Below are 13,707 nucleotides of genomic sequence, written 5' to 3'. Positions count from 1 at the left end.
TTTATTATTTTTTTAATTTCAAAATATTGTGAGAGTACAAATGTTTTTGGTTACATGTATCTATTTTGTTATGTTTGAGTCAGGGTTATAAGTGTGCCTATCACTCAGATAATGTTCATTGTACTTGTTAGGTAGGTTTTCACCCATCCCCTTATCCCCCCTCCCCACTGCTTGATTTCTGCTTAGTTTCATTTCCTCTGTGCACATGTGTGCTCATAAGTTAGTTTCAATTTACTAGCAAGCAGATGTGGTGTTTATTTTTCCATTCTTTAGACACTTCACTTAGGATAGTGGTCTCTACTTCCATCAAAATTGTTCTAAAAGGCATTAATTCATTCTTCCTCATGTATATGTAGTATTCCATAGTATACAGACACCACATTTTGTTAATCCATTCATGTATTGATGGGTACTTGGGTTGATTCCACATCTTTGCAATTGTGAATTCTAAAGTACTTTTTAAAACTGAGACAGACACCAAAATTTTTTTTCTTTTAAAAAATGTATATTATTTTGAGAAAACTAAGTTATATAAAACTTGAATTTAGGAAGCTGGAAAAATAGGAGGGGGCATTATTGATACCGTAAAAGACCATCTACAAAGTGAATCATTGCTTAATTCTTTTACATAATTGGCTACCTGAAACATATGGGTTTTCATTAAGTCTCTAAAAAACAAAATACTCTACCAAATTTTGTCTTTTTCTAGAGCATGTCTCAGATAAGGCAAAAGTGTAAGTTTTCTTCCTACAGCCTCAAAATTACTAAGTAACTAATGATACTTTTGCATGATACCTTTTCATAATAAACAGGGGATTTTAATTCTCTTTTCATTTAACTACAGACTTTTGTGTCCAAAGACAAGCCATGTAAGTGCATTTGTAAGGTTATGTCATAACAACTAATAAAAGGATGTAAAATATTTGATATTAGATGTATACAAAGACCAAAAAATACTCATGGTTAGAGAAGATCGTATTTGGTAAAAATCAATCATACGGCTTCAGATTTTACTTTTCAGCTTGGCCCTGTGAGATTTTAAAAATCAAATCATTGCACTTATATTCACAAAGTCATGTTGCTTTATTGCATTGCTTTTCATACATTTTATCTCATTTCGGTGAAATATGGTTATTTACCATTTTTTATTTCCTATATGTGACACCTCTACACTAAGTCCTTTACCTTGTTATTTCAACAATGATTTTTTATTATCATTTGATTGATGAAGAATGTTAAGTTCCAGAGAAATTCCAGGGACAGGCATCATACAGGCAGGAAGTAACAGAACTCAGAATAAAGTCCAGGTTTGTTGTAATCCAAAAATTCATGTGCTTTCTGTGGAACAATATTGCCTCCTTATGTATAGCTAAAATACCTGAGATGTAATTTTAATATAAACAACATGAGATTGACTTAAGTATTATTACATATAGGAAATGAATCTCACATGGATAAGGCAAAGAAGTCAATAACCAACAGTGACATTGTTTCTATTTCAAAAAAAATAACTATGTTGGAAATGAAGGAATTAAATGAAAGACAGCGGGCTGAACATTGTCAAAAAATGTACGAACACTTAAGGACTTCATTAAAGCAAACAGAAGAACGTAATTTTGAACTGGAAACCAAATTTGCTGAGGTTTGATATTATAATTTTTATTATGTAATTAGAGAGTAAAGAATTAGTCTCTTCGTTATGAGGTTGGTTTAGATCTCTGAAGTAGCGTAGTAATACAGTGCTTGGGTTTCATGTAATGAGTAAATAAAAGATTTACTTTTAAATTTGAATTGTTTAAAATCAAAGCAATTAAAACGAATTATTTAAAATGAAACATGAAACAACTGTGAATGAGTTCTTGTTTTTCACCAAAGTTACATTATTAGATTTGATGTACAAAAAGGATGTTATTTACTTAATAATGGAATTGTCTTCCACCACCATCCCTTCATTTAACAAATATTTATTCATTGCTTGTTATATGTCAGACCGTGTGCGGGGACTGGGACTATAGCAAGAAACAGAATAGACAGTAATTTCTGCTTTCAGGGACTTTACCTTCTAATAGGAGATTTTATATTTTTAGATGTGGTCAGAATCAGTTGACTGCAGTAAATATAGTTTGCAAATATTTGACAATGTATGATTAAACAACATTCTTATAATGCTTGCTTACTTTAAGATTTAATATATTTTCCAAAGCATATATATCATTTGTGTTCATTTTAACTGAATCACTAAATCTATACGAATAAGTCTTCATTAACTCATTTATATTTGTTTATAGATGATATAATTGAAGTAAAATATAATGAGTATGCCACATTCTAAGCAAATTAAGAATAGTAGAAGTTAAGACATTAGTGAGTTACATAATAAAAATGATTTTTGGTGGATTGGAATATAACCAGAGTTTGCATGATTTATTCCTGATTCTTTCCTCTCTTTTTAGTCTGTTCTTAATACTCACACTCAATTTAATATGTGGACCAAGGCAAAGTGAAGAGGACTGCAGTACTCTAAAAGCTAAATTACAAGGGAAACCCCACCAAAAACTGATGTATCTGAACTTTTTTTTATGTTATATTTTCTTAGCTTACCAAAATCAGCTTGGATGCACAGAAGGTGGAACAGATGTTAAGAGATGAATTAGCTGATAGTGTGAGCAAGGCAGTAAGTGATGCTGATAGGCAACGGATTCTAGAATTAGAGAAGAATGAAATGGAACTAAAAGTTGAAATGTCAAAGTAAGTGCATACAAACACTTTAGTCATTTGATTAGGTGTGTCAGCTCTAATTTGTCTTTAAGAAACCTAATTACAAGCATACAGGGCTAATAATCTTAGTGGCAATTAATACTGGTTTCTTTTTATATGAACAGGATTAAATAGTATTAACAAGGTTGATTTTAACAGGGTTAAATAGTAATATTCAAGAGGAAATTACCTTTCAAGATTTGCAGTTTTCAGAGTCCAGGAATATTATTGCAGAAAGTGCTGAGTTTGGAATAAAGACCCTGTGAGGTCCAGTTCTTCTGCATACAGATTTTTTTTTTTTTTTTTTGAGACAGAGTCTTGCTCTGTTGCCTAGGCTAGAGTGCCGTGGCGTCATGCTAGCTGACAGCAACCTCAGACTCCTGGGCTCAAGCGATCCTTCTGCCTCAGCCTCCCGAGTAGCTGGGACTACAGGCATGCGCCACCATGTCCGGCTAGTTTTTTCTATATATTTTTGTCCAGGCTAATTTCTTTCTATTTTTCGTAGAGATGGGGTCTCACTCTTGCTCAGGTTGGTCTTGAACTCCTGACCTTGAGCGATCTTCCTGCCTCGGCCTCCCAGAGTGCTAGGATTACAGGCGTGTGCCACCACGCCTGGCTGCATACTGATTTTTTGAGGGAAGAAGCAATGGAGGAGGAATGGTTATTTAATGTATTTAAACTTAAGTTTTTTCACTCTAATAAGGGAGTAAGTAATAGTAGCTCTTCTACCTGTTTTATAAGGTTACTGTAAAAATATAATGAAAAATTAGATTTTGACAATTTACATTTATTGGGCATCTGCTACGTACTAGGCACTGGGCAAGGTATTAAACATATATTGACTCTATCTCTAGATAGAGATAACTGACTGTATCTCTAAAAATAATATATTCTTTTATATTTGTATTTTTATATAGCTTTTCACATATTCTCACATTATACGTTTTTGGGGATTTAAAAAAAATACGCTGAATAAGTATTATACCAGAATTGTTATTTGCATATGAAAAAAAACAGTAATATTCCAACTGTTATTTAATTAAATTTGAATTTTTAAGTTTGTTTGATTCTAGGTTTTTTTCTTTCATACTTATTAACCCTGAGGTAACATTGTTGTTTTCATTTTATGTGAGGAAATAGGCCCAGCTAATTTAGTACACAAAATATATGTAAGGAGTGAATACTATGTGCCAGTTAGATGCTGTCTTACACTGTCTTTTGTAATTAGGTACCACTTCAGTAGAGAAGTATGAGGAGCACTGAGAATCTGTCAAGCACAAATAATTAGTGAAAATATTTTTATGGCTTACTCATAAGGTTATAGTCATTCCATTGGAGCTTTCATAGTCCTTGGAAATATCAGTCGTTGATGCCCTTTTCACTGTGAAAGACTCCTTTTTTTGTTCTTCCTCTCTCCTTGTGGACCTTACCTTTTGAAATAAACTAATTTCTAATTATTAATTTTATTAATCAAAACATATATCTGGCAGTGAGAGCTTCTGTTCAGTGTAAGAAAACCTGGTTTATCTGAGCTAAAAGTAAAGAAACTTTACATTTTACTTTGCCTGTACTATCACAGTAGATTTAAGGGAAATGGAAGCACTTATTTACCATCAGCCATCCCCTTTTTATGTAACTGTAGTAAATGCATACTTGGTGTGTTTTCACATTTCTGAATATGAAATATGAAAATTTGTAAATTAAAACAGGTTAAAACATACATTAATCCACTTACAGAATCTAGAAATTTTGTTTCTGTATTCTTAACTGTGAGATGGTATCAGATAAATCTGCTTAATACTTTATCCTAGCTTACTCCAAATTATGACAAATATCCTCTAAAAAGTATAGAAGTGGAGGTTCTTTGGCCATATACACTTGGAAAATGCTATGTATTAAGTACGATTTGAGGTAATTATTTATGGTAGAACTTCTGAGAACATTTAATATTATATAGTATGAATTTTCAAGGGGGAGGGTTATTAGGAATGGAGTTTTTTAATAATACACTTGTTATCATTTCATGGAATTATGCTTTATGAAACAGTTCAGGAAACCCTGTTTTAGTATTTTGTACAAAGCTGAAAACTAATGGCTTTTTGCAAAAGGGGTCTAGAAATTTTGAATTGTATTATTTACTTAGACAGTGTACTCAATTGTTCCTGAAATATCTTAACACTTTCCAGACTGAGAGAGATTTCTGATATTGCCAAAAGGCAAGTTGAAATTTTGAATGCACAACAACAGTCCAGGGACAAGGAAGTAGAGTCCCTCAGAATGCAACTGCTAGACTATCAGGTATGTGCAATAGTAGCTCTTCTATATAGAATCTACATTTTTTCTAAATTCACATTAGATACCGGGATGATGTTACAGTTTTAATCAGAAGATATACCAATCAGAGGTTCCTATATTGTTAGTTGGAACCTGATTAGAAAACGTTTATAATTTGAAATACCATTCATAATCCAGAAAAGCATTCAGATGCCTACAGATGCTTTGTGCTGCTGATCAAAGTTAAGACACTGAGAAAGAATAGTTAGTAAATCTCTAATAACCATATTTTCTCTTGTATTTATATGTAGCTTTTCATATATTCTCACATTATACTTTTTTTTGGACTTACAAAACATACACATCATCTGAATCAGTATTATACCAGAATTGTTATTTGCATATGGAAGTTTAAAAAAACTAGTAATATTCCAAATGTTATTTAGTTAAATTTAGATTTTAAGTTTGTTTGATTTTAGATTTTTTCTTTTACATTTCTTTGGTAATTATTAAAGCAAAGTTAGATTTTTGTAGAATCTCATTTACCACAGTTTTAAAACTTTATTTAGTATTAATAAATTGTGATTTTTAAATCCATGATAAGTTTCATTGAACAAACCTGAAACTTACTACAAATATATATTTTCTAATATTAGGCACAGTCTGATGAAAAGGCACTAATTGCCAAGTTGCACCAATGTGTTGTCTCTCTTCAAATTAGTGAGGCTACTGCTCTTGGTAAGTTGGAGTCAGTTACATCTAAACTGAAGAAGGTAGAGGCCTACAATTTGCGCTTAGAGCAGAAACTCGATGAAAAAGAACAGGCTCTCTATTATGCTCGTTTGGAGGGGAGAAACAGAGCAAAACATCTGCGCCAAACAATTCAGTCTCTACGACGACAGTTTAGTGGAGCTTTACCCTTGGCACAACAGGAAAAGTTCTCTAAAATCATGATTCAACTACAAAATGACAAAATTAAGATAATGCAAGAAATGAAAAATTCTCAACAAGAACACAGAAATATGGAGAACAAAACCTTGGAGATGGAATTAAAGTTAAAGGGCCTAGAAGAGTTAATAAGCACTTTAAAGGATGCCAGGGGAGCCCAAAAGGTAAATGTTGATTTTAAATTCAGTATTTCCAAAACAGTTACATAATAATTTTAAGTTCTTAATATTTGCCTATATAAAAAATGCATACTATGCAACCAGAATTCCAATTATAATTCATTAATTTAGGTTTTATAAATTAGGAGTTTTGGCTATTTGAATGTCTATTGTTTGTGAAAATAAAATGAGACTTTTCTAAGAAAATATTTTAGTGAAAGTATTCAAATTGTATAACAGCAAAGAATTTTAAACTCTCTAGAAAAGTTCATATATTTAGTTAAATACTAATTATAATTATTTTTAAACATAGTGGTCATCAATTGATTTCTTCTTCACTATTTGTTTGAACATTGAATAATCTGTTTAAAATTATTTATAAGTAGTAGGCCCACATTTATTTTAATATGATTTGGTTTTTACCCCCATTTGGAAGGAATTAAATGAAAAATAATTGTCTTGCAACTGAATCCTATTTTCTAGGCTAGAAATATAATATTTAGGATTTCCATTTTTGAAAATAATACCAATGTTTCAGTGACATGCTTCTAGTAAGTAGTCAATAAAGATATGATAGCAAATGAAAAATATGAAAGTGAATATTAGTGATATCCATTCCAGTATAATTTGAAGAATGTTTTAAGAGCCCACATATTCTTAGAAATGTCTATGGAAATCCTAAATCAATTTTGCCATGTGGCTCAACAAAGGATAATTTTATATCTTACTTTAATCTTTCTTTATTATAGAGTGTCCATTAATTTCAACTAAAATCATTACAATCAATGGAGAAATATTTATATAGCATCTACATTTGTATATATAATTTGTAATTTTTAGGTAATCAATTGGCATATGAAGATAGAAGAACTTCGTCTTCAAGAGCTTAAACTAAATCGGGAATTAGTCAAGGATAAAGAGGAAATAAAATATTTGAATAATATAATTTCTGAATATGAACATACAATCAGCAGTCTAGAGGAGGAAATTGTGCAGCAGAACAAGGTTTCATTTTATATTTACTTTGGTATTTTTTTGCTAAAATTTTCAGAACATCGCATGAGTGTCTTATTCTCTTAATTGAATGTAGCTCCCATTATTAATGGATTATAAAATAATTTATTCATTATCTTCTAAACTATTCTAAAACTCTATTTAGTTTTTATAACAGTAGTCTTAGACTTAAAAGGAGCCATATATAAGCAAATTTATTAGGTAAGTTGATTTTTATTTTGATATTGTTTATTTGACTTTTCACAGTTACAAGTAAGAATAAAGCATGTGCTTTGGAGAGAGTCGAAATTCATCAAGCATATGATTGTCTCAGAAATTTTGTTGTTACCTCCACTTAGATTGTTCTTACCCTTGATACCTGTGGTGTTTATGCTTTCACTGCCCTCAGGTCTTAACTCAAATAAATGTCTTCTTACCTTATCAGTGCAAGCTTCACCAGCCACCTAATATGTAACAGTAAATCCTACTTCAAGATTCCTTAAATAGAGATTATTTATCTTAATTTTTCTCTATAGGACTTGTCTCCCTCTTGACATATTACTTACATACTTGTTGATTATTGGTTGTCTCCTCCTCACTAGAATGTAAGTTCCATAGTGACAGAGACTTGATTTTGTTCACTGCTTTGTTTGTACTGCCTAGAATAGTACTTAGCATATGTTTAGGATGGATGCATGGATAAATGGATGGGTGGAGGGATTGAAATCCTGACTTCACATCTGCCTATGTCTGTGATCTTAGGCAAGTTTCTTCACCTCCCTGAATTTGTATCCTTTTCCATAAAATAAAAATAATAATAGTGACTTCAAGATATTATTGTCACGATTAAATAAGAAAATAAATGTAAAATGCCTGTTACATACCTGGTGTCTTTGTGTGTACATCTGACACACGTTGTCTTTTTTTAGTTTCATGAAGAAAGACAAATGGCCTGGGATCAAAGAGAAGTTGAGCTGGAACGTCAACTAGACATTTTTGACCGTCAGCAAAATGAAATACTAAATGCGACACAAAAGGTATGAATGGCCTAGAGTGTTAACTAATAGAAATATTTTCTAAATCAGATGTATTATAATTTTAATTGATGTTATCTTTTTATATTAAAATATAAATGGGGTTTAATCTATTTTTTGTCATACAGTTGTAAAAATTAATGTTATTCTCAATGCTGCAACTCTTTTAAAAACCATACCATTTCTTAATAGTTTGAAGAGGCTACAGGATCAATACCAGACCCTAGTTTGCCCCTCCCAAATCAACTTGAGATTGCACTAAGAAAAATTAAGGAGAACGTTCGAATAATCGTAGAAACAAGGGCAACTTGCAAATCACTAGAAGAGGTAATTAGAAGAATTTGCATTTTAATTACTGTATTATTGGTTCTATTTGTTAAATTTTCTAAATAGTATTTATTAATGAGGACAAAGCATAGAATGATGAATCTCTTGCTTATTGCACTCTCTCTCCCTATTCTCCTATAGTGGTTCTAATAGCCAATAATGAACAGCAAATATGGTTAATTTGAATCCACTATTCATTTAATCACTGTTTGTCACTTTTAGGTACACTGATAAGTAATAGTGAGCATGAAAAGAAACAGAAAGCATTTAATTATAGCTTTATGAGCAATGTATTACCTTTCCCTGTATGATCTTTTCATTCTTATTTGTTTTTATGTTTTACTTTGAAGTATTATATAAGTATTATATAATCTGTGAATCACTTTTCAGCTCATTTGTTTTTATGCATGGTTAAATGGTTGAAGGTAAACTAGAAATTACTTATTATTTTAATCTAGATCTTGAATTTGATTAATAGGTGATCAAATCTGTCTTCTTTATTAAATTGCTCAGAAAATAATATAAACTAAATATGATTTTCATTTTAGTTTCCATCTAAACATATTTACTGCAAATAAATTTCAAAACAGCTGTTCAAGTAATATTGTACATTTTAAATCAATCCAGGAAACTCAGATTTTCAGTAATTGTAAGATTTGTCATTTATGTGAATTGCCACTTAGTTACTTGATTTAAATTACCTTCTGAAGAGTAAAAACTTTTTTGTATTTTTTTATGTTTTGTTTTAATAAACTACAGATTTCATAATAATGATTCATTGACTTGAGCCACTAAAATTTCAGTTTTTACTCAACTGACTTTTATGGATTAGTTTCCTAGAGCTCTGATAGTCAATAGACTAAAATGAAAGAAACGGTTTGTTACATTTTCTTCCTACATCTAGCACCACCACACATTTCCAGTTTTAACCTGCAAGATATAAATTAAATACCTTAATTAAATTTCATTTTCATCATACCAATGAAGTTTCTAACACATGTAATAATCTTATAAATAAACACTACGTGCAATTAACTGTATTGTCACATAGAGATAGTTTAACCTTATTAACTATCAGATGGCTGTGATAAATATGCTATGAAAAATAAAGTGAAACTCCTTTTTTTGCTAATAACCAATCTAACTAAAATTCAGATGAAACATTTTAAAGGAAAAAATACTTTAATAATTTATTGTGATTTAATCATTGCAGAAGCTAAAAGAAAAAGAATCTGCTTTAAAGTTAGCAGAGCAAAATATTCTGTCAAGAGACAAAGTAATCAATGAACTGAGGCTTAGACTGCCTGCCACTGCAGAAAGAGAAAAACTTATAGCTGAGCTAGGCAGAAAAGAAGTGGAACCAAAATCTCATCACACATTGAAAATTGCTCATCAAACCATTGCAAACATGCAAGCAAGGTTAAATCAAAAGGAAGAAGTGTTAAAGAAATATCAACATCTTCTAGAAAAAGCCAGAGAGGTATTTTATTATATTATGTTATGCTATTTTATTTATTGTCATGTTTTTTACTCAAATGCAAAATATTATTCTGCCCTAAAGTGGTAGTTCATTTCTTACTTTCAAATGATTCTATTTAGGAATCCTTCCTTTGCTATGATTGGATTATAGATCTGTCAGTAAAACTGGCAGTTTATGTATGTGCATCTTTTTCTTATAGACTGACTAAAGCAGGAGGAGCTGTCGTGGTAAAACCATATGATTTTGAAATATATTAATTGAATTTATAGGTAAGGATTGAGGAAATTATTTAGGATGAAATCTGTCATACTGGTAGTGAGGGGAAATCAGATTAGTTAGAACTTAGGGGGGAATATCTAACATTTAAAAATTTTTCTAGAAACAAAAAGATGATAGATACACATGTTATTCTAATGTTTAGAATAAATTATGATCTGAAGCTGGGCTTGTCAGCTTGAACATGTGCTAGGGGAGATGTATACTGGTCTAAATATTTGCATGAAGATGTTGTTTCTTCCCTGTCTTGTAGAGATTTTAAAAAATTAAAGTTAATAAGATATTTAAGATCTTCTAAATTTATTCAAATAGCAATTTAAGATATAGTTTTGATTTTCTGTAAAACAGGAGCAAAGAGAAATTGTTAGGAAACATGAGGAAGACCTTCATATTCTTCATCATAAATTAGAACTACAGGCTGATAGCTCACTCAATAAATTCAAACAAACAGCTTGGGTAAGATTCTAAGAACTTTGTTCGATTCTTTATTGATTTTTGATAGCATATAATTTAAAATTCAGCTCTCTTCTCAAAGCCACCCTACCTTTTTGTTGCCAAAATAATCTTCTGAAAATGCAGCTCTGATCACTCGTCTCCCTAGACCCAAATCCTTCAGTAGGTCACCAGTGCCCATAAAATTATATTTACACTCCTTAGCCATACAGAGTCTTCCATGAACCTCTCTTTCTTTTCAGATTCTACTTGTTTAAGCTTACCCGTATTTAAGTGCTTTCCATCTTTTGAATTCAGTTGATAATTGCCTTCTTTGATCATTCTGTTCTGTTGTGTGAAATGACCTGTCTTTTGTCTCTTAATGTGCAACCTTAAAATTTTTGAGCTTAATTTAGTCAACATTTATTGACCCTCTAATGTATGTAGACACTTTGCTAGAAATTGAGAATATGAAGAATAAGTTCTCTATTTCCTATCTTTTTTTAATGCTGATAGAATGAGCTTGAATCCTGTCTTCCTTAAGGCTTCATTGCCTGTTAAATCACTAAATTTTAGATTAGATATTATACTTTGATCATTTGAGGAACCAAATTAAAATTATAGAATAAGTACAGCATGAATTATACATGCCCATTGCTAATATATTCATATTTCATAGGATTTAATAAAACAGTCTCCCACTCCAGTTCCTACCAACAAGCATTTTGTTCATCTGGCTGAGATGGAACAGACAATAGCAGAACAAGATGACTCTCTCTCCTCACTTTTGGTCAAACTAAAGAAAGTATCACAAGATTTAGAGAAACAAAGAGAAATCACTGAATTGAAAGTCAAAGAATTTGAAAATGTCAAATTACGGTGAGTCTTAGAAATGTATTGTAAAAATAGGCAAATGATAATAATGATATAATGAAGATACAGCATTAGCATTTGCTATGCCAGGTACTGGTCTAAGACCTTTATATATATTATTTTTATTTTCAGGACAACTTACGACATATGTTACTAATTTCCCCATTTTTCAGATAGGAAACTCCCTCAGGATTGCTCAGTAGCATGCCTAGGAAGAGATGGGAAAGCCATAATTTGAAACTAGTCAATTTGACTCAAAAGCTAATCCAGATTCTTTTCCAGAATCTTGTTTTGAACCTCTTTGAGCTTCAGTTTCATCATCTTTAAAATGGAAGTGACAGTACTTAGCCTGGCTCTCGCAGGGTAGTTATGTGAAGGTCAAGTAGAACTGTATATGAATGTAATTTGAAAGTTGTAAAGTAACATACAAATATAAAACTTTTATTTACACACCTCTGCCAGTGTCTGGCATATAATAGAGGCTTAATAAATGTTTGTTGAATGAAAAAGTCATTATTTTCTGTATTAATTTATAGTGACAATAACATGTTCACAGCATTTCCTATATTAGAGATTCTAAACATTGTTCAACCAGTTTATCAGAACATAGATTTTAAACCTAAAATAGGTTTGTAGTTATGCAGATTCTAATCATTGTAGAATTATCTCTCTGGGCCTCAATTTTCTTATCTGAAAAAATGAGAAAGTTGAACTACTTATAATTCCATTCCAGCTCTGAAGCATCTGTGAGAGCCTTTGATTCCTTACTCACTTATCTAGCATGCCTCTGACAAAATTAACACTATTTATGCTTTGTTAAGGAGCTTATTTTGTACCTTACTGTCATTTTAGCCTAAATTATATTTGTATTCTCAGTATGCACATTGTGTGCATATTTTAATGTATCTTATGAAATTACATATCTCTGTGATTTCTTTAGTAAAACCTGCTATTTTCAAAATTTGATAATTATTTAAAGTTAGATTTAAATTTTACTAAAAGCATCAAGTCCCAAAGACTTTAACATTTGTTCATGGCTTAGCATAATCTCCCTCTCATTGCTCAGAGTTTAATAGTTTGAATCTCAATACAGATGCAATGTCTGTATGCACAATAAACTAGATATAATTCATTTTATCAGACTTAATGCTGAATGAGTAGTAGGATTAATTGAATTAACTAAGTCTATTGATGGTATCCACTTCCATATATATAGGTATAGATACAATACTAGTGAATTTGAACTATAAACAAGTTAATAATACATGTGATTTCTGTGAAAGTTTATATTTTGTCTTTGCAGCATGTCAATTTACAGCAGTAGTTCTCAAATATAGGGGTTAATTTTGTCCTCCTTCCCCTTTTAGGGGACATATAGCCATGTCTGGAGGCATTTTTGATTGTCATGGCTAGGAAATAGTACTGGCATCTAGTGGATAGAAGCAGGAGATGCTACTAAACATCCTACAATGCACAGGACACAGGACAACATCCCCAACAACAAAGAATTATTTAGTCAAAAATGTTAATAGTGCCATGGTTGAGAAACCATGATATAAAGGAAGCAGTCACATCTTGCAGGAGCCATAACATTTAAAGTTCTGTTTTATTCATTCTCTAAATGCTGTTTGACTAGAGCCACAAAATAACTTGATGAAATTGTTGCCAAAAATAGTAGGCGGAAACTAGAAGAAAAATTTCTATTTTATGTTAAGTTTAAGAGTAGTTAAGTGGAATAAGGAATTTTTCTTTTAGATTTAGATGTCTACATCAAGATTTACATTGTAAGGATATATAGGACTGAACATTTGCTCTTCATGAAATTGGTATCAATCAAGGTATTAATTGCAACACCACCAATATATATGTTTGTTTACATTAGGCTCCAAGAAAACCATGCAGATGAACTGAAAAAATTAAAAGCAGAAGTAGAGGATTTAAGGTGTCTTCTGGGCCAGTCACAAAAAGAGTCACAGAGTTTAAAATCTGAACTTCAGGCTCAAAAAGAAGCAAATTCGAGAGCTCCAACAACTACAATGAGAAATCTAGTAGAACGGCTAAAGAACCAATTGGCCTTGAAAGAGAAACAACAGAAAGTAAGGAACAACAGAAAATTATAAACATTTAGGAAAAATATGTGATATTTTTATTTTTA

The 13,707-nt window shown here is 31.1% G+C and overlaps 1 protein-coding gene across 1 annotated transcript in view; it reads left to right on the top strand.

Moving 5' to 3' along the window:
- Positions 1–13,707, top strand: part of CEP290 (centrosomal protein 290kDa) — a 144,479-nt gene that overhangs the window by 84,415 nt on the left and 46,357 nt on the right. Inside the window, exons 21-31 of the mRNA XM_012651240.1 lie at positions 1,437–1,642; positions 2,597–2,748; positions 4,944–5,055; positions 5,688–6,143; positions 6,978–7,142; positions 8,060–8,167; positions 8,357–8,491; positions 9,705–9,971; positions 10,596–10,703; positions 11,359–11,558; positions 13,435–13,648. Coding sequence (XP_012506694.1) covers positions 1,437–1,642; positions 2,597–2,748; positions 4,944–5,055; positions 5,688–6,143; positions 6,978–7,142; positions 8,060–8,167; positions 8,357–8,491; positions 9,705–9,971; positions 10,596–10,703; positions 11,359–11,558; positions 13,435–13,648 — 2,123 coding nt within the window. The remainder of the gene's footprint in view (positions 1–1,436; positions 1,643–2,596; positions 2,749–4,943; positions 5,056–5,687; positions 6,144–6,977; positions 7,143–8,059; positions 8,168–8,356; positions 8,492–9,704; positions 9,972–10,595; positions 10,704–11,358; positions 11,559–13,434; positions 13,649–13,707) is intronic.

The sequence above is a fragment of the Propithecus coquereli genome, unplaced genomic scaffold (assembly GCF_000956105.1).
Source record: "Propithecus coquereli isolate 6110/MARCELLA unplaced genomic scaffold, Pcoq_1.0 Scaffold350, whole genome shotgun sequence".
Classification (NCBI taxonomy): Eukaryota; Metazoa; Chordata; class Mammalia; order Primates; family Indriidae; genus Propithecus; species Propithecus coquereli.
This window is presented reverse-complemented; position numbering and strand designations above follow the sequence as displayed.